Source organism: Malaclemys terrapin, chromosome 7 (assembly GCF_027887155.1).
Source record: "Malaclemys terrapin pileata isolate rMalTer1 chromosome 7, rMalTer1.hap1, whole genome shotgun sequence".
Taxonomy (NCBI): Eukaryota; Metazoa; Chordata; order Testudines; family Emydidae; genus Malaclemys; species Malaclemys terrapin.
The window spans coordinates 21980639-22006041 of NC_071511.1; the positions used below are offsets into that span (position 1 = coordinate 21980639).

Consider the following 25403-nt stretch of genomic DNA (forward strand, 5'->3'; position numbering starts at 1 on the left):
TCGGGAGTGCAGCAGGTCTGTAAGTGCTTCTGGAAAGCTCAGTTCAAATCTGGATCACATCATGCGCAAAAACACTGGAGGACAGCAGGGACAGGGAGTGCAAAATTGCTTCCTATATGCACCTTCAGGAATATCACAAAACCACCTAAAATCCCAGCACTGCTAGCCATGTCCGGACAGCAGAGGGCCTGAACTGGAATAGTAGGGACTGCAGGTCAGGTGTGAGGTGGACCAACGGATCTGTGTGAAGGGGCCCAGGAGCGGAATAGCAGGGGATGATGTGGGTCAGGATTGAAGTGCACTGACAGAGCTGTGTGAGAAGCCTCGGTCTGGAATAAGAGAGGGTGCTACAGGCTGGCAGTGAAGTGATCAGCCGAACTGTGGAGGTAGGGCAGGAATGGAATAGCAGCGAATGATGCAGGCCTGGATTGAGGTGAATCAGGCAGGCTGCATGGGGGAAACTTGCGCAGTGTCTGCTTGCAACGTGCATGTCCCTGCACATGAGAGGCCTCGCACTGTCACCAGGATCAACGTTCTCTTTAACACATTCATTTCTTTAAAAAGCCACTCACACTTCCTTAAAAAGAAAAAACCCAGACAGTTCCCATTGAAATTCTCTAGTTATGCTTTTTCTTCTGCTCCATCCATTAATCATCAGACCAGCTATTTTCGAATGCAGATGCTCACAAAAGCACAAGCCATACTAATGACCTCGAGAAGGTAACTACCTTCCCACTGCACCAGGGGAGCGAAGAGGAACACAGAAAAAAAGCCTTTATTTAAAAAACAAAAAAACCCAACGCTTGGAGCCATGCGGGCTTTGAGCCGCGTCCCCGTGACACAAAGGAAGCGCCACACGGGGAGGATGGGAAGGGAACAATTAATGATCACAGATTGTTTGGAGCAGATCACCTTTCCTACTGTTAATTTCATCTGATCTGCTTTTGGTCAGTCCTGCCCCCACCTCAGCCTGCTCTGCATGTGAGAAGGAGAAGGTATCATGGGAAAGAGGGAACCAGAGAATGAAAATTAAGTTTAACAGACATCCCTCCCCTGCCCTCCGGATTGTACGAGAGTTCCAGAATAGCCCCTCCCGTTCATTTCAAGTCAGCTTCTACCACCTCCCTCGGGAGATTGTTCCACAGTCCTGGTTACAAGCGGACGTTTGTATTTATCTGCGTTGTGGCCAGGTGCAACAGTCAGAGGGGATTATACAACAGCAAAATAACTAAACAACACATCTCCTGGCCTGGTTAAAGTTAATCCTGTTACTCTTGATGTTTGATCCCACCCCCTGATCCACCAGCAGCCGACTACAAAGGATGGAGGAGGAAGAGTGTGCGTGTGAGGGCATGGGGACGGGTGGAAATTGGTTCATTCCTTGAACATAACCACACAACAATTAAATGAGAGTAGGACTAGCCATGGCCAGTACACCTCAATCCTGCCCTGCAGCTCTCCTTGCTACTGAGGCCTGACCCCCGCGCTGCTCTCTGCCAGGACCCCTTGCTCCTGCCTGTCAGTTCCCCCTGCTATTCCACTTGTGGGTCCCTCACAGCTCCTCCGATGCACCTCAATAAATCCAACACTCGCTGCATTAAATCCTCCGCACTGCTTAGGCCCTTTGAGAACACAAACTTCTCCTGCACCTGTGCAAGTCGAGACAGAGGTAGTGAGGGCTGGGCCTGCTTTCCTCGCTGGCCTTGGACCGCTGCCACGATTTGGAGGAGACGGCTGCCGCGGGCTCCCCAAGCCAGGGCTCATTCACTCTTCTTTTACTGGTATTGATTTGCTTGATTCTAGAGCTTTGCTTGGCGGCGGCTCTGCAATGCTCCAAGTGACACACGATCTGATCATCCGGCTTAAATATTTCAGTGAAACCAGTTGTCATGTGTAAATGGGAGTGCGGTAGCGAGAGGGGAGGAGAAAGGCGGTGCGAGCAGAGTGCTGGGGAGGAGGACAATGGTGAGACTGTGCAGAGAAAGGAAACGCACAAGGTCACATCCCCAGGTCAATGGCCAGAACTTGGTCCTTGTGTCCTTCCCAGGCACCATCTATCTCAGGCACTCAGGGCAGACATTAAAGAGCACAGCACTCCGGGGAGGTATGGGTCACTCCCATTTTACAGATCGGAAAACTATGGCACAGGGAGGGGAAGCAGTCACCCAAAGAGAAACAGACAGACAGGAGGTGGTTAGTGGAAGCCCTTTTGGGACCTTCCCATCCTGGTAGTGCCGATGAAAAATTCCACTCTTTGGAAATTGATCTCTATGCCCAAATGAGCAGCAAGCCCCTAAGAGACATCCATGCAAAGGCCAGCAGCCCTTGGAAACCCTGAATACATACACACACCTCCCCCTCAGCTTGGCTGGCAGGCTGCGGGTGAAGAATTACTGTCCAGCTCCCCTGATCTCTTCTGGTGGCAGGTTAATATGTTCTCTGGGCCACCCCCACCCTCCTCAAAGGCTCACATCAAGTCCAAGAAGAAGGTTCTGTGGCTGTCCTTGACTCCACAGGTCCCTTCTCCTGGAGCCCTCAGGTGCTGCGGTGCTGGGCAGAGGACAGCGTGGCAGTGGGAAAGGCGAGCTCCAGGAAGAGGAAGGAAGCAGGGAGGGGCAGGCGCTGCGGTGCCGGGGAGAGGACAGCGTGGCAGTGGGAAAGGCGAGCTCCAGGAAGAGGAAGGAAGCAGGGAGGGGCCAGGCGCTGCGGTGCCGGGCAGAGGACAGCATGGCAGTGGGAAAGGCGAGCTCCAGGAAGAGGAAGGAAGCAGGGAGGGGCAGGCGTTGCGGTGCCGGGGAGAGGACAGCGTGGCAGTGGGAAAGGCGAGCTCCAGGAAGAGGAAGGAAGCAGGGAGGGGCCAGGCGCTGCGGTGCTGGGCAGAGGACAGCGTGGCAGTGGGAAAGGTGAGCTCTAGGAAGAGGAAGGAAGCAGGGAGGGGCAGGCGTTGCGGTGCCGGGGAGAGGACAGCGTGGCAGTGGGAAAGGCGAGCTCCAGGAAGAGGAAGGAAGCAGGGAGGGGCCAGGCGCTGCGGTGCCGGGGAGAGGACAGCGTGGCAGTGGGAAAGGCGAGCTCTAGGAAGAGGAAGGAAGCAGTGAGGGGCCAGGCGCTGCGGTGCCGGGGAGAGGACAGCGTGGCAGTGGGAAAGGCGAGCTCTAGGAAGAGGAAGGAAGCAGGGAGGGGCCAGGCGCTGCGGTGCCGGGCAGAGGACAGCGTGGCAGTGGGAAAGGCGAGCTCTAGGAAGAGGAAGGAAGCAGGGAGGGGCCAGGCGCTGCGGTGCCGGGGAGAGGACAGCGTGGCAGTGGGAAAGGCGAGCTCTAGGAAGAGGAAGGAAGCAGCGAGGGGCAGGCGCTGCGGTGCTGGGCAGAGGACAGCGTGGCAGTGGGAAAGGCGAGCTCTAGGAAGAGGAAGGAAGCAGGAAGGGGCAGGCGCTGCGGTGCTGGGCAGAGGACAGCGTGGCAGTGGGAAAGGCGAGCTCTAGGAAGAGGAAGGAAGCAGGGAGGGGCAGGCGCTGCGGTGCCGGGCAGAGGACAGCGTGGCAGTGGGAAAGGCGAGCTCCAGGAAGAGGAAGGAAGCAGGGAGGGGCAGGCGCTGCGGTGCAGGGGAGAGGACAGCGTGGCAGTGGGAAAGGCGAGCTCCAGGAAGAGGAAGGAAGCAGGGAGGGGCAGGCGCTGCGGTGCCGGGGAGAGGACAGCGTGGCAGTGGGAAAGGCGAGCTCCAGGAAGAGGAAGGAAGCAGGGAGGGGCAGGCGCTGCGGTGCCGGGGAGAGGACAGCGTGGCAGTGGGAAAGGCGAGCTCCAGGAAGAGGAAGGAAGCAGGGAGGGGCCAGGCGCTGCGGTAAAGGGCAGAGGACAGCGTGGCAGTGGGAAAGGCGAGCTCTAGGAAGAGGAAGGAAGCAGGAAGGGGCAGGCGCTGCGGTGCAGGGGAGAGGACAGCGTGGCAGTGGGAAAGGCGAGCTCCAGGAAGAGGAAGGAAGCAGGGAGGGGCAGGCGCTGCGGTGCCGGGGAGAGGACAGCGTGGCAGTGGGAAAGGCGAGCTCCAGGAAGAGGAAGGAAGCAGGGAGGGGCAGGCGCTGCGGTGCCGGGGAGAGGACAGCGTGGCAGTGGGAAAGGCGAGCTCTAGGAAGAGGAAGGAAGCAGGGAGGGGCAGGCGCTGCGGTGCCGGGGAGAGGACAGCGTGGCAGTGGGAAAGGCGAGCTCTAGGGAGAGGAAGGAAGCAGGGAGGGGCAGGCGCTGCGGTGCCGGGCAGAGGACAGCGTGGCAGTGGGAAAGGCGAGCTCTAGGAAGAGGAAGGAAGCAGGGAGGGGCAGGCGCTGCGGTGCAGGGGAGAGGACAGCGTGGCAGTGGGAAAGGCGAGCTCTAGGGAGAGGAAGGAAGCAGGGAGGGGCAGGCGCTGCGATGGTGTCGTTTATTAATTGGTTTTGTTCTGCACTTGGTGTATCTTTCAATATTCATCGGCCCGTGAGAGGAGAGCTCAGCTCTGTCATTAAGTATTGATGGGGCAGTGCAGACTCACGGTGGAGCTGGAAGGCTGCCGCCTGCTCACACTCCCTTCCTGCTCCCGTCTCTGCCCCCTGCCAGACAAGCTGCTTGTGAAAATCCACGACTTGCATGAAAACCCCGGCCTGCCTGGTCATGTGAACTAGCCCTGAAGAGGCAAGGGGGAGGGTTTGCTGCCGAAGGAGACATTGGAGCGTTCTAGCCAGGTGGGACCTGCACATACGCTTGATGGCAACCAACCAGGGAGTGAGCTACGGAGGCCATTGAGATGAGGTAAAATACGGCTGAGAGTCTCACAAGTGGGGAGATGCTGACTGCTGGTATCTGCTCCTGGACTAAGTAAAGGCCAGGAGCACCAGGTTGCTGGAAGGTGGTCCGGGGCACTGGAACGCCGGCGGGAATGGCAGGGTGCCGGAGGGAGCGCTGGAACGCCGGCGGGAATGGCAGGGTGCCGGAAGGGGCGCTGGAACGCCGGCGGGAATGGCAGGGTGCCGGAGGGGGCGCTGGAACGCCGGCGGGAATGGCAGGGTGCCGGAGGGGGCGCTGGAACGCCGGCGGGAATGGCAGGGTGCCGGAGGGGGCGCTGGAACGCTGGCGGGATGCTGTCTGGGGCGCTGAAACGCCGGCAGGAATGGCAGGGTGCCGGAGGGGGCGCTGGAACGCCGGCGGGAATGGCAGGGTGCCGGAGGGGGCGCTGGAACGCCGGCGGGAATGGCAGGGTGCCGGAGGGGGCGCTGGAACGCCGGCGGGATGCAGCTGGGAGCATCACTGCAGTGGTAGCAGCAGCCTGTGCTAGCTCACCATAGGTCTCCAACTCTACATAGCATCCCCAATGATGCGCTGTTCCCGTTGTCCAAGCAGCTGTTAGCCTTTAGTGCCTTTAGTGCACGATGCCAACACCTCCCCCACTCATTCGACATCTTCGCACATAAGTCAAATGAGAAGCCCACGAGTTAGCACTGGGGAAAGCATGGATGTGTTTTCCCTCTCTCAAGCTAGCCAGGCACTGGGAGCCTCCTGGAGACAGAGGGCTCGGGCTCTGGCAGGGGAGGAAGCTCCATTCCTCACTCAACAGTGACTCCCCTCCATTTCCAAAAGCAGCAGCAATAACAGGCTTCCAGTCGAGTCCCGCCTAGTTCAGTCACCTCAGCTGACGGACAGTCAGCACCGAGACTCCAGCCGGGACAAGGAGGAAATGTCCCCCAGCCTCCTGGCTCCCAGCCTCCACGCCGGGCGTACACCAATAGAAGGGAAGGCAGATAGGAAAGCACACACATCCCAGCCGGGCTCGCGGCTGCACCCGGGGCAGTCAGGGTCACAGATAGCGCTCACAGCCACAGATGGGGGGCACAGCAAGCTGCTGAAAAACTGGGTGGGAACCAACAAGTTACAGGTCCAACGTGTTGGTACTGCCAGTGGCTCCTGCCACTCCAGCCTGCCGTCTAACGTACATGTGGCAGGGGCCCTGCACCACGACCGATACAACACAGCAGCCGTCCAATGGCAGACCTGGAGGGAATCCTGACTAACCTCGAGCTTAGGAACCCACAGGTGCTGGACACCTGATATTGGCCAATTTGGAAGCCTGCAAAGGCAGCACAGAAGGAGGGGCCTCTCCCTACGCCTCAAAGCAGCCAGAGCCAGGATGGGGTGAGGAGGAAATCCACAGGCCAAGGTCTCATAGGGAAGTGTGAATTACCGCACTAGGGACCCAGCAGGGAAAAACACGCTGTCAAGGGAGTGGAAGAAATTGAGGGTTTCGCTTCCAAGGAACAGCCTGGTACGCTGAGAACGCTCCATCTCCAGCACTGAAGGGTTCGATCTGACATCAAAGAACTGCAGAAAGCAACTGCTCCCAAATAGCTTCTAAATCCCTGGCTTAAAAACAAACCTGCAGCGTTCTCTAAGCACTGAAATAAAGCACGGCTTCTGAGCACCCGACTATCTGAAGCTCGGGAGCCTTTCCCGAGGTCCCACGCCCATCTCGCGCAGGGAAATCTTTCTGAGCGAATCTCTCACACAACCAAGGAAATGCTTTACCAAGGGTCGTATCCATTGGATGCTGCCACCACTGCCACCAACTCAGCTGATGGAGAAGACACCTGATCACATCACAAAAGGGGGGCACAGCGCACTTGCAATACATGCACAGGCATACACAGGGATGAGGCGGCAGGAGCGGGGCAGCGGTTTGTGTGCCAAACTGCTGTGCTCTCCGGAGTTTGACCACAAGGAACCACAGAACCACAGGCTAGAGCAGCGGACAGAACACCTCTGCTTTCACACTGCAGAGCAAGATGCTCTGATACACCACCATGGCCAACGGCATCAGCACTGATGCTACCCCCTCGCTGAGGTGTCTGTGCCGGGTGAGCAGGAATCATCACCAGAGACACAGATACGGTGGGACTTTCATGGAGCTTCGTACACCAGCGATGAAGATCATGGTGCACTTTTTGTACCGGTAGCACGGGGTGGGGGGGCTCCATCAGAGTCCATGCGAAGCATGTATTTTAGACAGACACTCACCTCCGCAAGAGCAGCTTGGGATGGTTCTTACTCTCCAGGTTCTTCTCGATCAGGTCTGAGAGGAGCTGCTTCAGCACACCTGTGGCATACTCCATCTCCCCCTGCAGCGCTGTCATGATCAGGGAAGCCACGTTGCCCCGGTCCCGCATGGAGAAGCTGCGTTGCGCCTCCAAGGTGCGGATGAAGGTCAGCAAGAAATGCTTCTTGTTCAAGAGCTGCCCAAAGAGGCTCAAGGACTTCTCCACATTCGCCTGGACCTGAGGGGACAAAACAACCACCCTGAGTCAGACTTGGGGAGCAGACATGCTGGAGAAGGAAGGGGGACTGCACCTTGTTAGTGTCCTGGACTTACTCTCCTTCCCATCCTGTGCCTTAGCAATGCAGAGAGCTCAGAGAAGCACATCTGACTTCATGGGCACTACCAGGCACGCTGCATGGCAGAGGCACGGCAGTGGGGGATCAAGGAATATAGGAATTGTCATACCAGGTATAGCCAGTTGCCCATCTAGCTTGCACCCTGTCTCTAGCAGTGGCCAGTACTGGGAACTCCAGAGGAAGGGGAAAGAACCCCCCTAGTGAACAATTCTGGAATAACCTGTGGCGAACTGAGGACAGGCAAACAGAGGGAGTTTGCCTGGGAGTTCGCTTGGGGGGAGTTCCCACAGAGGGTTTTTTTTGCCTTTCAGGCTTCTGTGAGCAGAAAATACAACATCTGAAGAGGCTCTTAGAAGGAAGACATGGATAGTGAGCAATCAGCTGTTGGGGCGACTAGGATGATCAGAGGAATGGAAAACCTGTCGTATGAAAAGAGACTAGAGGAGCTTGGGTTGTTTAGTCTGACAAAGCGAAGGCTGAGGGGGGATAGGATTGCTATCTTTAAATATATCAGAGGGATAAATACAAGGGAGGGAGAGGAATTATTCCAGCTTAGTACTAATGTGGACACGAGAACGAATGGGTATAAACTGGCCGTGGGGAAGTTCAGGCTTGAAATTAGACGAAGGTTTCTGACCGTCAGAGGGGTGAAATATTGGAACGGCCTTCCTAGGGAAACGGTGGGGGCGACAGACCTGTCTGGTTTTAAGATTAAGTTAGATAAGTTTATGGAGGGAATGGTTTAATGGTAAAACATAGTAGTCAAGGAAAACCAATCAATGGTACGTAAATAGTATAATGGCCAACAGGGGTCAGGCTAGAGACTCTTGCCTACATGCTCGGGGTCTTACTGATCGCCATATTTGGGGTCGGGAAGGAATTTTCCTCCAGGGTAGATTGGCTGAGTCTCTGGAGGTTTTTCGCCTTCCTCCGCAGCATGGGGCAGGGATCACTAGCAGGAGGGTCTCTGCCGATTGAAGTCACTAAAACACAGGATTGGGGACTTCAACAGCAGAGTCCAGGGAAGGGTTTTGTGGCCTGCAGCATGCAGGGGGTCAGACCAGATGATCATAATGGTCCCTTCTGACCTTAAAGTCTATGAGTCTATGTTTGTCTTTCTCCCAGCAGATAGAAGCGACTTCGTCTGCAGGAACTGCAAGCTGGTCTCCATATTGGAGGAGAAGGTTAAAGGACTAGAGACCCAAGTATCAACCCTGCGTTGCATCAGAGAAAAGGAAGACTTTCCAGATTGATGTTAGCGTTTGGTACTGCAGGCACAGCATGCTGAGGAATCAGAGAGGGCAGTGCAGAACGGGGAAGAAAATTGTCAGCCTGTGACCTCCAGAAGAAGAAAGAGGAGAACCCATGTATCCCCAATGCAGATAGAGGTAAGAAATTGTTTTCAGGCTCTCTGCACAGGTACTACGGCGGATAATGGTTTGGAAGAGTCATCTGAGAGAAGGGATCAGAAGGAGACCCCATTGACTGGAAGGCATGAGATGCATTGTCCTAGGGATGGGGGTTCCATGACCACCACCCCCAAGAGAAGGAGACAAGTGGTGGTGGTCGGGGACTCCCTCTTAAGGGGGAAGGAGTCATCCATCTGCTGTCCAGACCGGGAAACTCGAGAAGCGTGCTGCTTGCCTGGAGCTAGAATTCAGGATGTGACAGAATGTCTGCTGATCAAGCCCTTGGACCACTACTCCTTCCTACTTCTCCAAGTGGGCACCAATGATACTGCCAAGAATGACCTTGAACAGGTCACTGCAGACTACGTGGCTCTGGGAAGAAGGATAAAGGAGTTTGAGGCGCAAGTCGTGTTCTCATCCATCCTCCCTGTTGAAGGAAAAGGCCCAGGTAGGGACCATCAAATTGTGGAGGTAAATGCATGGTTATGCAGGTGGTGTCAGAGAGAGGGCTTTGGATTCTTCGACCATGGGATGTTGTTCCAGGAAGAAGGATTGCTAGGGAGAGATGAGATCCACCTAACTAAGAGAGGGAAGAGCATTTTCACAGGCAGGCTTGCTAACCTAGTGAGAAGGGCTTTCAACTAGGTTTGCAAGGGGATGGTGACCAAAGCCCTGAGGTAAGTGGGGAAGTGGGATACCGGGAGGAAACACAAGGAAGAGGATGCAACAGAGGAGGCCTCCTGATTCATACTGAAAAAGTAGAGCAATCGGCTAGTTATCTTAGGTGCCTGTATACGAACGTAGGAAGCCTGGGAAACAAGCAGGAAGAATTGGAAGTCCCGGCACAGTCAAGGAATTATGATGTGATTGGAATAACAGAGACTTGGTGGGATAACTCACATGATTGGAGCACTGTCATGGATGGGTATAAACTGTTCAGGAAGGACAGGTGGGGGAGAAAAGGTGGAGGAGTTGCACTGTATGTAAGGGAGCAGAAAGATTGCTCAGAGCTATAGTATGAAACTGGAGAAAAGCCTGTTGAGAGTCTTTGGGTTAAGTTTAGAGGAGAGAGCAACAAGAGTGATGTCATGGTGGGCGTCTGCTGTAGGCCACCAGACCAGGAGGATGAGGTAGACAAGCTTTCTTCGGACAACTAACAGACGTTTCCAAATCACAGGCCCTGGTTCTCATGGGGGACTTCAATCAGCCTGACATCTGCTGGGAGAGCAATACAGCAGTGCACAGATAATCCAGGAAGTTTTTGGAGAGTGTTGGGGACAACTTCCTGGTGCTCCTCTTGACCTGCTGCTCACAAACAGGGAAGAATTGGTTGGGGAAGTAGAAGTGGGTGGCAACCTGGGCAGCAATGACCATGAGATGGTCGAGTTCAGGATCCTAATAAAAGGAAGGAGGGCAGCAGAATCTTCTATGATTCTATTGGCAAGTGTCTTCCAAACCCCATCAGTCAGTGGTTGGCATACGCCAGAAAGCATGAAGGTTATAGTCCTTCTAAACAAAACTGTATCTAACATAAGCGAGGGTGATTTATCTGTCAACAGGCACGTCTCATCTTTTCTTATTCCTGCTGAGCTTTTGTCCTCAAAGCAGGGCCAGCTCTAACTTTTTTGCCGCCCCGAGCACCGCGCCGCCCGAAGCCCCCGCCCCCCCTCCGAGCACCACGCCGCCCGAAGCCCCGCCCCCCCTCCGAGTGCCGCCCGAAGCCCCCCCCTCCGAGCGCCGCACCGCCGAAGCCTAAAAAAATCGAGCTCCGCCCTGCCCCAAGGTGCGCCCCAAGCACGTGTTTGGTCGGCTGGTGCCTGGAGCTGGCCCTGCCTCAAAGATACCTTGTGGCAATGAGTTCCACAGATCAAATATGTATTGTGTCAAAAAGGATTTCCTTTTGTCAGTTTTCAATTGGCTGCCTTGCTAGTTCACTGTCTTGTTGCCCTATCTAAGCACTACAGTAACACAAATAATAAATGATAATAAAGAGGAGCCTGATTTCCCTTCTCTCTGCCATTGCATCCTCTCTTATTGTCTCCTGTCTAAACTCCGCCTTTTTAATTTCTCCTTACAGGGAAGTCTCCCCAGGCCTCCAACTCTATTTATCAGCCATCTTCTTCTGCTTTTATTTCTCCTAGTTGGGAACTCAGAATTGCCCTGCTGTGTGTCACCCCCTTGCTATTATCTGGGCATGGTTTTCCTCATGTAATTCTACATAGCTACCTGGCTGTGCATGGCACATACTGTTCATGAGCGGGTGACAGTGCCTCTGGGCTCAGTGCAGGTTAATACAAACGGAGAGCATGCCCTACAGCCTTCACGGCACAGCAGACAGCTCCCTTAGATTAAATTACCTCCGATGTCCCCTCCGTATGAACAGCCTGAAGCACCATCCCTCTAGACGGATACCCCTCACCTCCCCAAGCCACCACCTGGTGCTGCCAGGCTCCAGACAGAGCACATCCAGCCTCCAATGAGGTAGGGTTTGAGGGAGGGTGAGGTTTGCAAGTGCGAAAAGGAAAGGGTTAAAAAACACGTGGAACCTAGAAGATCCTCCCCCAGCTGTTGCTCAAGGTACAAAGCGGGGAAGTGCTATCGGACAACACCGGACAGCCTTGCCCCTACGTTCACAATGCCCCTGGGAGCCAAGATGCCCTTGCAGAGGTCACTACTGGGAACCTGTTTCTTTGACACATGCTCTGTATTAGTGACTGGCCACAGGCCGCCTCTCACCCACCTTTGAGCAGCAGCAAAGCACTGCCTGAGCAGAGAACAAGAAAAGCCTATCTGTAAAGAGATGCCTTCAGGGCAGTTGTGATGGCTAGATTAGAATAGAATGTCCACAGACTCATTCTCCCTCTCCAGCATGCAGCCCTACCTGGGTGGATCAGACCTTTCTGTCTCAGAGACTTGGGCGGATTGGCGCTTTTTTACACTTTGGCAACGTGCATTTGTCAGGCTAACAATGTCACTGAATTTATGTGAGCGAGGGTGCAGGTGCGCGCGTACACACACACACACACACACACACACACACACACGCACAGTCTAACTTCCAATTTCCTATCCAATGAGAAGTTGAATTCACCCTGTACCCAGCAAAGACCTCGGACCAGCTCTTTGGACATTCCACAGCATAAGAAAACATCTCTCCCTTTTTTATCTTTCCAAATTAAAGAACTGCCAAAATACTGAGTCGCTAAAGGACATAGGTGTCCAAAATTTTCTGGCTGGATCTCAGCACAAGAAGCCCAAAATACTTCCCATAACCTTGAGATTCATGTTACGTTTCAGTGTGCTTGGTTCTGTACAGCCACATGTGTGTCTGGGCAGGAAACCCAGGGGGGGAAAGAACGGGGAGCTGGCTGACTCAGAGGGTGGGGTATGGAGACTTCTACCTCCACCTCTCCAGTACCAACCCAGTTTTGGTCAGCAGTGATGACAGTTGTTACTAGAGATGGATGAAATTTTTCACACTCAAAGTCTTCCCATTGGAAAACATGGTTTCATCAAAGTAAAGTATTTTCCATAGGGAAATGTCAATGTTAATGAATTTCCCCCCCATTTTCCGATCAGGAGAATCAAAATGAAAATGTCATTTCAAGCCAACGTTTGAAACCAAGCAACATTTTTCATTTCAAAATGTCAGCTCGAAATGAAAAATGGGGCTTCGACGCCTCCCATTATTTTGCTGAGATTGAAAATTTTTGGCATTTTTCATTCTGTGAAATTTCCCAATGTTTCAACTTAATGTTCCACAACAGAAACTAATTCCAAACTCTGGGCATTTCCCACGGGACGAACCTCCCCTTTCTCTCATCACCATCGGGTGGCTGTTGGATAGTTTGGGTGACCATGGGTTTGTGGGTCACAGCCCAGGTGTCCACCTCACACCCCAAAGCACACCACAGCTGGCACTCACTGGCCTCTTGTTGGCAATCTCAGCAGAATGGCCAAACCAGGAACGGGTGACGGAGACTGAACTTGGTCCTACAAGGGGTCCCGGCAGGGCAGAGGTGAGGAACCTACCCTGGTACTGTACCTGCCCTGCAGAGAGAGACTTAGATGGCCCCCTTCCTGTAGTATCTGAGCACTTCCCAACCCTCACGCAGTACTTAAGTCAGGCAGTACTATTATCCCCATCTTAAAATATATATATATATATATATATATGGAGATATACCTATCTCATAGAACTGGGAGGGACCCTGAAAGGTCACTGAGTCCAGCCCCCTGCCTTCACTAGCAGGACCAAGTACTGATTTTACCCCAGATCCCAAAGTAGCCCCCTCAAGGACTGAACTCACAACCCTGGGTTTACCACGCCAATGCTCAAACCACTGAGCTATCCCTCCCCTGTTCCAGCTGGGGGAATCGTCCAGCTGGGGAACTGAGGCCTGGAGAGAATAAGGGCATGTCTACACAAGCACTTACTGTCCTGCAAGCTGGGTTGTAAAGCTCAAGCCTGTCGTGCTAACCGTCTGCCTGCACCCGGCAGACGCGCACTAAGAGCTCCCTAGTGCGCACTGACAGGTGGTTTGAAACAGTGCTGGTGTGCACATGCCCTTCGTGACTTGCTCGTGGTCACGCAGGAAGTCTGTGGCAGAGCAGGGAATTGAACGCAGATCTCCCAAGTCCTAGGCTAGCACACCGGCACTTTCGGCTAGCGCTAAAGTCATTCTGGCAGCGAAGCCCTTGAAAGGAAGGGTGAGAAAGAGGGAGGGATTCTTTGGGGAGAGGGCAGGCAGGTGGCACCACTGCCTTCAGCATTCAACTCTCCCCCAGGGGTTTTGATGTGGGTCTGAGCATGGAGAGCCGGCTACCTGCCACATTTCTGACACACTGACTGATTTCAGATGGGCTCAGGCTACAATTTCAAAATAAACATCGTCCTCTGCTTGGCTGGGAGATGCAGGGATCAGATGGCACGATCCTATCGGAGCTGTGTTCCCAGCTAGTGGAGCAACCAAAGCTTGATAAGCTGGGAAATTGATCCTGTCCAGCCCTGGCAATCTTATCAGGGTCTTGCGCAGGGGATGGAAGAGGACAGCGGGGAAGAGCGCAAAGCATCTGTCACACATGGTGTGACTGAGAGCACCCTCACTGAGCCCACTTCCCCGCTTTGCTGCGGCTTTGTGTCTAACTCACTGATCATTAGCAAAAGTAAATGAACAATAAAGAATTAAATATTTAATCAGGCTTAAATTCACACAAAGCAATGGAAAAAAACAAAACCCACACAAACCCAAAGCAAAAGGGAGCTGTTAATGACGGCTCTAAGACTTGGCTTCGGATTAGTGTGTGTGGGGAAGAGCTCCTTCCCCGTCACTTGTAATAGCTAGTGTTACACTCATTCTGATTAAGGGGACAAATAAAAGCAAACCTGATTAAATTATATGAAGCTTACACAACTGTATTTGCTTTATTTAATCTGGGTTCTTTTTCTCCCTTGAAACTTTTAACACTTCACTTCCCAACCAAGCCCACATGCTCTCTCTTGCATTCGGAGTGCAGTATGTTTAAAATCACAGAAATTGGAGCTGGAAAAGACCAGTGCAGAATTATCCCCTGCAGTTACTTCTCCGGGGCTTTGTCATGTCTAGATTTCAATGAGGTTTCCATCCCTTCCCTTTGGAAAGGATTCCACTGTCTAGCAGGTCTCCTCGTTGGGAAAGGTTTCCTGATATTCCGCCTAAATTGTCATTGATTCAATTTCATCCCTTCTCTCCTAGCAGTAAGTTCTATCCCCAGCCACCCAACTTGGCTCTTTACTTCTGACCACCCCCTCCCAGGCTAAGTGAGGAAGTGATAGCAGACGGAGTGTGGTCACCACAAACCAACTGCCAAAAGCGAGGCTGAGATGGGCCGGAACACACTCTAGGAATTCTAGGTGGGGGAGGAGGTGGATTCAAATCCTTGCATCTCAATTTGCCCTCTGGATCCAAACCCAGAAGGGGCCTGTTTTCTGGTTCCAGCGCTGTGAGAACATTTTAAGCTGGCAAAAATCTCCCAACAACAGCCGACCTGACTTCCAATTGTACGGAGCCAACATTCAGGGGAATTTGGAACTGTCAGATCCAAACCCCAGCCTAAGCCTAAATCCAGATCCAGACCCAAGCCTCACCTCCTAGGCCCAGCTCTAGTTTGGAAGCTTTTCCCAGTGAGCTAAGTTCACTGGGGCTCCCTAAACAGACAGGAAAGCGGGAAGCTGGCAGGTAGCGCTGACAGTAGAACAGAAACATCAGCTGCATTCTCACTGGCTTGGCTCTGTCACAACTGGGGCATCACGGCTGAGCAATGGGACTTCAGACACCTCCCCTCCTTACCCTTCAGGGGCTGAGCTTGAAACAGAGAGAGCGAGAGGGCGGAGCCTAGAACCGCGCTGTCATGCTGCGCAGTGAGGAGCGCCACTGGGTAGGGCAATTTTCACATGCAGCTTATGACCCCCCTGAAAATACTTCATTTATAACAGAAACAAAGAGACCTTTGTCCGGCAGTACCTCTACGCTATACACCCATGTGTGTCTTATACGCCCCACTGGGCATCAGCCCGAGAGCTGTCGCTGCGTTAACCCCGCGGCTATGCGTACAGGTCCTTGTGAAGAAAATCCATCTTCTCCAAATCTCCCCAGCTCCTCCTGCCCTGCTCTGTCCCCACACTGTCCTCCCCACACCTCTCTCTCATGCACAGAGGGAAGGGCAGCACTGTCTATGGCTGGGGAGCCAGACAAGAGTTTTTCTATTTAACCTGAGTTGATAAATAATACTTCTCCTCTGCAAGAGGCAAATAGCGAGGGGCAGAGCCCAGGGTTCCCACCATGCGCCCCAGAGTTACTCAGCCAGCCCACGTGTGGCTCCCGTCGCTAGCTAAGGCTGGCAACACCACGGGAAGACTCTACCGGTAAAGGGTCTGCCCTGCCCATTAGCTCACACCCAACACACAAGAGTTCATTCATCTACCTAGTACTTAGATACTCATCACCATAGCCTCTGAGCGCCCACCTTCATTTTATCCTCACCACACCCTTCCATCAGCCAGGCACTGCACCCAGGTGTCCCAAGTCCAAGCTGCAGGCTCCTATCCCCTAACCCATCCTGCCTGTGAGGGGGACTCACTCCCCTCTCTCACATGACTGTCATCTGTCATCTCCAGGGGTGTCTGGGTTGGGGGAACATTCATTCCCGTGTCAGATCCAGGGGGGCAGAAGGGGACAATGGAATGGGCCCGGTGAGCTTGGGAATGGAGAGCCAGCAGAGGCAGCAAGATAGTTATGAAGATGCAGCCCCCCCATAGCTCTTCGTAGCAGGTTTATTTGCCAAGAATTAGCCCCTCCCCACCGAAGGCCCAAGCTGAGTAAAGCCCTGGTTACAATGGAAAACGAGAGAGGGTCAGGGTCTCGCTGACCTCTTCATTTTGCGCGGTGCAGCACAGGGGGGAATGACCCCTTTGTGCTGTGTGGTAACAGTACAGTGCCCCATGGCCAGGCCAGGACTGTCTGAGCCTCCTGCAAGCCTGGGGGAAGGTAGATCCATGAACACTGTGACTCTGTGGTGAAAGCCAGGATAAGTGCCACACCCCCACCCCCCAACATTGGGGGTAGGGACTAAAGGGAGCACGGGAGATAGAACTACAATCCACCCCACTGAGAGAGCCAGATCACAGTAGCAGCAGCCGTCTGGGTTACAATGAATGCATTTGCAGTTGTAAGGGGTTGATTCCCTGCAATTAATAACTACATCCTGCACCAGGGCCGATTACTTCTCCTAAACATGTTCTGAAGTCTACGTCAACATTAATTACTGTGTCCGGTCAGCAGCGAGGGGAAGCTAAGGTCACCCCGCACCACTCCAATCAAGAGCAACCTTGGTACTGAGAAAAACCAGAAGCCAATTTATGTGCACTTGCATGCACTAAATTAAGCAGACATTGTGAGGCTGGGAGGGAAGGGGGAGCTGGTTTGGGGAGCAGGGGGAGAAGGGACAAGATGCTCTTCTGCAGGGAGGAGCCAGGGAGCTGGGAAGGTGGATGATGTCGGACAAGTCTGCTGGAAATGAGCAGCCGGTCATGCATCAAACAAACCCAATTGAATAAATCAAGTGCAGTAGAAAATGACAGCGGCAATGATATTAATACGAATATTGATATTAATGTCAGTGAGTGTGGTAGCCATGCAGTGGCCTCCCTGTGCTCACGTTGACCGGCACGTGGCAAGATGCATCACGGAAAGACAGGCTGGTGTCCAAGACCATATGCTCAGGAGCTGTGGAGAAGGGGCAGCATAAATGCAGCCATGCTGGTCTTAGACAAGGAAGTGAAGCCCCCGCAGATATGCAGAGAGCCGCCTTGGTCGTGCTGGTGGTCTCCAGGGGCTCCAGGTCCCAGTGAAAAGGAAGGGCAGATGTGGTCTGCTCCACCTAATGCAGATGAGGTGGGCCCAGGCTCTTGCCCAGCTGACAGCGTAGGCCTAGCTGGGTGAAACTTGGTCAGTGCAGCGGCAGAGGAATAAAGCAGGGTGTGGAAGGTGGCAGCGGGTCTGTGGCAGGGAAGAGCAACCCTTTCCCCAGGTGGCAGTGAAAGCACAACACTTCCCAGGTGGCAAGCATACGGCCCTAGGAGTGCTATAGCGAGGCCGCCAGGTCACCCTCCTGGAGACAAGGTGAGGGATAAGATGGGGACAATAGTGATGGAGGCAGCTGCTAGTTGGGTGATCTGTGGTCTCCCAGAAGGACGGGAACAGGTTGAGCCCATGCTTCAATGCCTGGGAGAAGCTGGCTGGTGAAATGTATTATCGCTCTATGGCTGCAATGACCTTCCCACTGCAAGGCAGAACGATACCAGCAGCACAAGGGTTAGAGTCTCGGAATCACCAGCAAGAGAGATGAGCCAGGCCTAGTCAGCAGCACCAGCCCCATTCCCTGAGACCAGCACTGGATGCTCCTCTACTGTGTATTTCCTAGTGCTTTGTCCACTCAGAGCTTCCAGTGTGCCAAGCCAGGGGACTTCTGCCACTTCCCTCAGGAGACTATTTCACAGCCCAGCAGATCTAGCGATCAGAAAAACACTCCTGTGCTTTTCTTACTCAACGTCATCCCATTACTCCTCATCATACTCCCTCCCCCAAACCGCCCCAGACAGCTTCTCTGCTTCCTTGGGGTTTGCCCCTTTACGTGTCTCTAGATGGGTCCACCCTCCCTCCTCCTCTCGCCATTCAGCCTCGCTATGCAGACTTAACTCTTCCAAACTTTCCCCTTTCTGTTGCTCTTCCCTGAATTCCCTCCAATTTGTCAACATCTTTCTGGTATCGAGAACTGTACTGACAGACCCAGGCACTACCTCCCCTGAGCTGCACAGACAGGGACCAGCTCCTCTGGGATGAGACAGGAACATAAGAATTGCCTGACTGGATCAGACTGGTGGCCCACCTCCAATAAAAGCTAGTACCAGACGCTTTAGAAGAAAGGTGAAGAAACACTATCATGGACATTTTTGGAATAACCTGACTACAGAGGAAGTTCCTTTTTAACTCTTGTCACTTAACACTACACTCCATCTGTTCTCAGTGGGGGCTGAGTGCTTTTGAAATCTGGCCCTTAGCACCTAACTAATTGCCCTGAAGCCTGGGGGTTTATATCCCTTATAAAGACATTTTGTTCCTCTCTAACATACCTGTGGATCTTCTCATTATCTGTAGAAATAGCTAATCCTACTTTGAACCCTGTTAATTCTTGGCCTCAGTGACATCTGTGTCAATGAGCTCTGCAGGTTAATGATACACTGTGTTAAAAAATACATAGCCCAAGATTGCATTGGGTTCCTCTGCTATGCTGCACTGCAGTCCTGTAAGCTCTCATCCCTGGGTTAAGGAGTCACAGGGCACCGTAGCAGAGTAAACCTCTCTATCCAAGGGAGGAAACCCCAGTGTCACCCAGCTTTACTAGGGGGGTCTTGGAGGACCAAGAGGGAGGTTTCAGAACATTGCATGTGCAATCTCCTCAGTCACTCCCGGCTGGAAAACCCAGATGTTACAAATCCAGACCCCAAGAGCTCAGGCAGAGGACACTGCATGGACAGGATGCTCCTCCGTGCTCTGTAAAGAAAATGGACTTTTGCCAGAATAGAGTCTCTGCCCACTGCAGCATGTTGCAATCTCCTTGGATGGGTGGACAGAGTCACTCCTGAGTCAGTAATCTCTTTGCTGAGCCCAGACCTGTGAGTTCCTATCATTCACTGAAACTTCCAAGACTTCCGCACTAAAAATAAAGGAAGAAGGGGCAATGGTGAACCCTGCAGCAGATGGGCATGAAGCGCAGCTCCCAGAGGCAGGTGTCCCCAGGGTGAAGCATCGGAGAGACAGACAGACACACATACACACATTACCACACCTCCATCTCCTTCAGCACAGGATGGTCTTCAATCCCGGGGAAGAGGACCCTCATGGCGTAGGTGCGATAGTCCAGGAAGGGAATGCCAGCCCCGTCTAAGTCGTTCGTCAGCTCGTGGATGTCTGTCTGCAGTTCGGCAAAGGCTGGGATGGAAAGAGCAGAGTTGTGTTAGGGGACTATGGGCCTGCAGGAGGTCAATAGGGGAGGTCAGGCTGGGCCCTAGAGCTACCACACTGGTGCCAGCAAAAGATGATAAGAGCTCCACAGATCTAGAATACTGGGGGCTGCCGTTTGTCCCTAGCACCGGTAATCAGAGGGCTCAAGGTAATTTACAGACATCAGTTATCTCAGTCTCACACCACCCTGTCAAGAGGGGCAGTACCCTTATCTCCATTTTACACAGGGCAAAGCAGAAGCACAGAGAGGGGACATGACTTCCCCGGGGTCACACAGCAAATCAGTGGCAGAGCCGGGAATAGAACCCAGGAGTCCTGAAGCCTCAGCCTCTCAGTTCTAACCCCCTTTCTATGTGCACATATGTAAGAAACCTGTAGGCGGCTGTGAATGACAGGGCAGAGATACTGGGCGAGAGAGAGGTTTAAACCACAAGAATGTTCTCGTTTCATTCTGACCTAAATAATGTTAGAGAGAAAAGCCCAACACAAACCCAGCACCCTGGGGTAAGAACAAGCACAGCCTGAGCTCGTGCTAGACAGAGGGGGGGAAATGGTGTCCTGCGCCTTTAATGGTACCCATGGGGGAAGGCTTAGGGGGTTGGGGGGGAAATCTCTAGCACTGTATAAGGGAAAGAGAAAAAAACACAGAGAAATCAAATTAACAGCACTTTAAAGGGAGCTGGAAGCTAGGCAGAGGGTTGCAGGCTTGTCAGCCTGATGAGAAAAAACAAACGTCAGCTTGAAAGGCTCGCTATCTTATCTGTAACTAGAGGGACTAGAAAAGAGAAAAGGCAGGGAAGAGATTGCGCCTTTTAATTAAAAGCAGATCCTTTTATCTGCCAGCTGTGGAAGAGGAGACGAGATCCCCTCCACCCTCCCCTCTCTCTGTCACTATTGCCATCTACATGGATTTTTAGGGGTTTTTTCTTTTTTATTATCTCGTTTTAGGTGCCCGCTTCTCCCCCAGCCTCTGGGCTGGCTGCAGTTGGCAGGGTCACGGCCCCAGGCACTGGCTTGCGGCGATAATGGGCAATTAGGTTTTATCGGCAGGATCATAAGAGGCATTCTGTCCAATTTCGCAGCATCCCTCTGTCACATAATGAGAGACTCAAGGCCCTTTTCAGGCAGGTTTCTCTACCCTCTTTTGTCCTCTTTTAGACTTTAAAAACATAAAATCCTTAACCGAAAAAATAAATCCTACTAAAAATAAGTTAAGTTCTCCCCCCCCCCAACAAAGTCACTTTGCCTGCTCGGATCGCCGGTCCCAAGAGTGGCTTAGAGCAGGAGAAGGTCCCTGTAGATCAGTAGCCGTGTTAGTCTGTATCCGCAAAAAGAAGAACAGGAGTACTTGTGGCACCTTAGAGACTAACAAATTTATTAGAGCATAAGCTTTCGTGGACTACAGCCCACTTCTGTATGCATCCACTTATGCATCCGAAGAAGTGGGCTGTAGTCCACGAAAGCTTCTGCTCTAATAAATTTGTTAGTCTCTAAGGTGCCACAAGTACTCCTGTTCTTCTTCCTGTAGATCAGGAGCTCGAGGCCCACAGCACTGGGACGAGAGGGCAGATTTAAAAGGCTGCTCTGTGTGCAGTGAGTTAGCACATGCCGTAGGTGAGCATGAAGCTTTGCAAGCAGACATGGTGTTTGCAGAGCAGGAGACTGGAGATATGAAAGAGAAGGGAGCAAGTAGGAAACACCTGTCCAGCAAAGACCCTTGTGCCATAAGACCAGGATGGTGCATTGCAACATACTGTGCTGTCAGTGTGGTGAGACCATGCAGCACCCCTGTGTCATATACAGGGGGGTTCCTTGTCCCACGCTGGGACCAGACGCTGTTAACGGACACATCAAGAGCTAGAACAAGCCGTGGCATTCAGGATAGGGACCTGCAAATGCACACGCAGCACCCTATGGGAATGCAGAGGCAACCAGGGAAAGGACCTGACAACGCCGCAGAGGATGGGGGCTTTCAAGGGAGTCTCTATAGAAATGAGCCTGCCTGCCTGATTGTGAACATCAATACCCTGAACATCTCACCTGGGGATTCTGGCTGAGGGATCATGGATGTCCATGGTACCGCTACCTCCTTCAACAAACGGTAGGGTGTGAACAGAGAGTCTTGGAGCAAACACAAGAGGGGAAACCAACGACCCAGAGGGGGGCAGAGCTGGCAAAGCAGGTGAAGGGGCTGACGGGTGGGGACAGGCTGAAGCTGAGAAGCTGTGACGAGAGAAGCAGAGACTGACTCACCCTCTTTGCACTCCAAGGCCACGCGGGACTCCAGGTTGTCCATCTGCAGCTGCAGGCGTTTCAGGGTGCGGTCGGCGTCCCGGGACTTGCGCTTGTAGGCGATGAGGACGATGATGATGATGAGCAGGAGGAGGCCGCCTCCACCGCCGATCCCGATGATAGCAGGCAGCGTCAGGAGGCTGTCTGAGTAGATCTGCAGCGTCCCCGGGGAGAACTCAAACCCTCCAGCCTTGATCTGAGCCGCATGGGAGGGAAAGAGCTTCACGTTAGTGCTAAGGGCTGGGGAGTGGCTCACCTCCCTGCTGAGAGGGCTCTGTGCCCCCTTCTTCCACCCACCTGCCACCCTACAGGCTGGGGGATGCTATACAAAGAGAACTGCAGAGCCCCCGGCCAACTCTCATATGCCCCAAAATGCATCTGGGAACAGGAGGGTTTGGCAGCTGGGTGAATCGGGGAGACTTCCCATTGGCATGGGGAAGAGGTCAAGAGCGGGTTTAGCTCGGAGTGTGTGGGTCAAGACGCCTCTCCTAACTGGGGCAGGTTGTGATCAGAAGGGTTTTGCCAGCTGGAAAGGGGGAGGGAGGGCCTGCCACCCCGACTGTCCCCCATGACATCCCCAGGAGCCAACTAGGGAAATGTGGTCTAGGTGAAATGACTGTCAGGGGGGTGGACAATGGAGGTTGGAAAACCATACTCAGAGTAGTTATCAGTGGTTCACTGTCACTGGGAGGGGTATCTAGTGGGGGCGGCAGGAGTCTGTCCTGGGTCCAGTACTGTTCCATATTTTCATTAATGACTTGGATAATGAAGTGGAGAGTACGTGTATAAAAGCTGCAGATGACACCAAGTTGGGAGGGGTGAAAAAGGCTAATTTCATTCTGGGATGAATTAACTGGAGTGTTGTATATAAGACACAGGAGGTGATTGTCCCACTCTACTCGGCCCTGGTGAGGCCTCAGCTGGAGTCCTTCCAGGCACCACACTTGAAGAAAGGTGTGGCTAAATTGGAGAGTCCAGAGGAGAGCAACAAAAATGATCAAAGGTTTAGAGAACCTGACCTGTGAGGAAAGGTTAAAAAAACTGGGCATGCTTAGTCCTGAGAAAAGCAGACTGAAGGGGGGACCTGATAACAGTCTTCACATATGTCAAGGGCTGTTATACAGAGGACTGTGATCAATTGTTCTGTGTTCACTGAGGGCAAGACAAGAAGGAGCTTAATCTGCAGCCAGGGAGATTTATGTTAGATATTGGGGGAAACGGTCTAACTCTAAGGGTAGTTAGGCTCCCTGGAAGCCTATTCCAGAGCTTATCCCTGTCGGGACGGCCAAGGTTTATTTAGTCCTGCCTCAGTGCAGTAGGCTGGACTAGATGACCACTTGAGGTTCATTCCAGCCCTACTTTCTATGATTCACTCTTTAAGGGGGGGCGGGGGGGGGAAGCGACCCTCCCTTCCCCTTCCTTACGGGGGAGGAGGTGCATGCTGGAATGGGGTTCTCGGAAAGCAGGGAACCCCAGACCGCAGGATCTCTGTGTCCACACAAGCGGCATGCGTCCAAGGTGTGTAATAGGAAGGTCAGATCATTATCATACCAGCCCGGACAGAGCCCAGTGAGCAAAGTGAACCCACACTTCCGAGGGCCATTGACACCAGAAGGTAGTTTGGAGGAGGCCGTGGAGCAGGCCGCGGAGCAGGTGCGGGGGCTACAGTGCGAGGGGCTTGTCCGAGCGCATGCAGAGCTTTAATGGGATGCAGAAGACATGCTGGTGTGTTGTCAGCGCCTGTGAGGAGCAGGCAGCGAGTTTGATGTCTCATTCAGACAACATTACAATAACAGATGGGATGTAAAGTGAGTTCCCTGATGGATGAGGAGCCTGGGGGGACCGTTCTGGGTCCCTTTCAAATACACAAGGCTGCACTGAGACCCTGAGCGCTCCTGCTGCTGAGCTACACCCTGACAAAGAATCTTACTTAACGCTAAGCCAGGAGCTGGGGGAAGTGAGGGGGCGGGAACCCCTTGACTGAGTCTCCTGCGGCCGGTAGGGAAGGGACCGAGCTGGCAGGTCCAGCCAGGCCCACCCAGAATGCGGGTAACAATGGAGCGTGCTCATGGCAGGCTGGCTGGAGCACTCAGCCCCTCCGAACAGACTACTGGGGATAGGGGACAGGGCACTAGGGAGGCAGGCAGCCGGGGGCTCCTCCCAGCAGATCTAAGCCCCTGCATGTGCACATAATCCAGTGTTGATGAGCTCTTACCCAGGGACCAGTGGCCAGCTGGCGCCAGGCAAGGGGCGAAAGGGGAAGGGCCCCTGCATGCTCTCCAATGTATGCCAGAAGGGGATTAAGCCCCTCTGTCTCCAGCCACTACCCCCCGCTCAGTAAAAGGGGAGCCTAATGTCTCAGGCTGAACGTATACCGCTGGGCATACGATGGCATGTGGTCAGCCTGCGCTGTTCCCAAAGCGACCATCGGTGAGCACCGTGCCAGGTCAGGTGCTTTGGAAGGCCCCCAGGAAACAAGGATCTTCACAGAGCCCAGTGTCCTCGCCTGCAGAGGAACAGCACACCAGCAATGCACTCTGCTTAACAGGCTACTCTGTCCCTCACTGCGGCATGAGGGAGTGGCCCAGGAGAACTAGGCATGTTTAGGGTTACACCATCAACAGAAAGTTTCATTAGGCACGGCAGAGCCCCTAGCCGGAGGGGATGGGGCAGTGGGGTTTAGCAGGGTGCCATGCAGGAGGGAGTGGAAGGGGGCATGGCAGGGCCCATTCACTAAAGGAGGATGGGGTACAACAGGGACGCATGCAGGACAGGACTGGAATTCAGCAGGGCCCCATGGAGGAGGGGAGTGAGGGCTGGGGTACGGCAGGGTGCTATGAAGGAGGGGGTTGGGGTCCAGCATGTCAGCCCATGCCCCACCCTCCACACACGCACGCACACACTTGCTGTCAATGGCAGAGCTGTGCTTGGTAACTTGGACTGCTTTTACGACTGGACGCCACAAGGCAGGTTCCTGGTGCTGTGCACAGGCTGCTGCCCAGGGGTCTCCCCTGGGGTGTTGCTACAGACAGGGCTCCCAGCCGGGGCAGGGCAATGCAGCTGTCATTGCCTCAGAACTCAGGTGGAACCCGACAAGGGTTGATAGACGATATCCCAGCTCTGCTTTGGAGCTGGAGGCTGTTTGTCTCGGGCCCCAGCCACACGAGGCTTGTTCGGCGGGAAGAACAAGTGCCCAGTGCATGGCATGGTGCAGTCCTGGCAGCACCTGCGAGGATGCCAGGGCCCAAAGAGGCCGGTCGGGGCGGTTAGCATTACCGTGACTTTGTGCTGTCCTGTGAGGTTTGGCGACTCGCACAAGAGCTGGGTCTCGGAGACCGTCAGGGCGCAGGGAGTGTCACCAATCAGCACTGTGTAGTTCAGCCGGGAGTTACCAGCAGCCGGCGGGAGCAGGTTCCGGCCCTTTAAGGGAACAAGGAGCGAGACCATTAGTTCTCCCGCAGCTGAATTCTCCCATCACCAAGCAAATTCTCTCCCTCAGCCTTCTAACCCCAGGGAGAGCAGGAGGCTGCAGGGATCCTTCCGCTCCCCCGTAGTCCCTGATACAAGTCCAACAAGAAGTGAAGGACGAGTGGGAATCTGAGCCAGGGAGACAAAGAAGATGCACCCAGAATGAGCCAAACCCCTGGGGCACGCTCCCTGATTGTAGTGCAGTTACCCCGGGGATGACTTTGTCCCTGAGCTCTGAGGGGAGGGATGCCCCTCCCACCCATGGAGACACA

General features: G+C 53.7%; 1 protein-coding gene across 3 annotated transcripts in view; it reads right to left on the reverse strand.

Annotated features, from left to right (window-relative positions):
* Positions 1-25403, reverse strand: part of PLXNA1 (plexin A1) — a 324181-nt gene that overhangs the window by 37080 nt on the left and 261698 nt on the right. For all 3 annotated transcript variants that reach the window (XM_054034036.1, XM_054034037.1, XM_054034035.1), the window contains exons 19-22: positions 24940-25083; positions 21625-21859; positions 19196-19338; positions 7026-7282 (exon numbers count right to left, since the gene is read on the reverse strand). In XM_054034036.1, coding sequence (XP_053890011.1) covers positions 7026-7282; positions 19196-19338; positions 21625-21859; positions 24940-25083 — 779 coding nt within the window. The remainder of the gene's footprint in view (positions 1-7025; positions 7283-19195; positions 19339-21624; positions 21860-24939; positions 25084-25403) is intronic.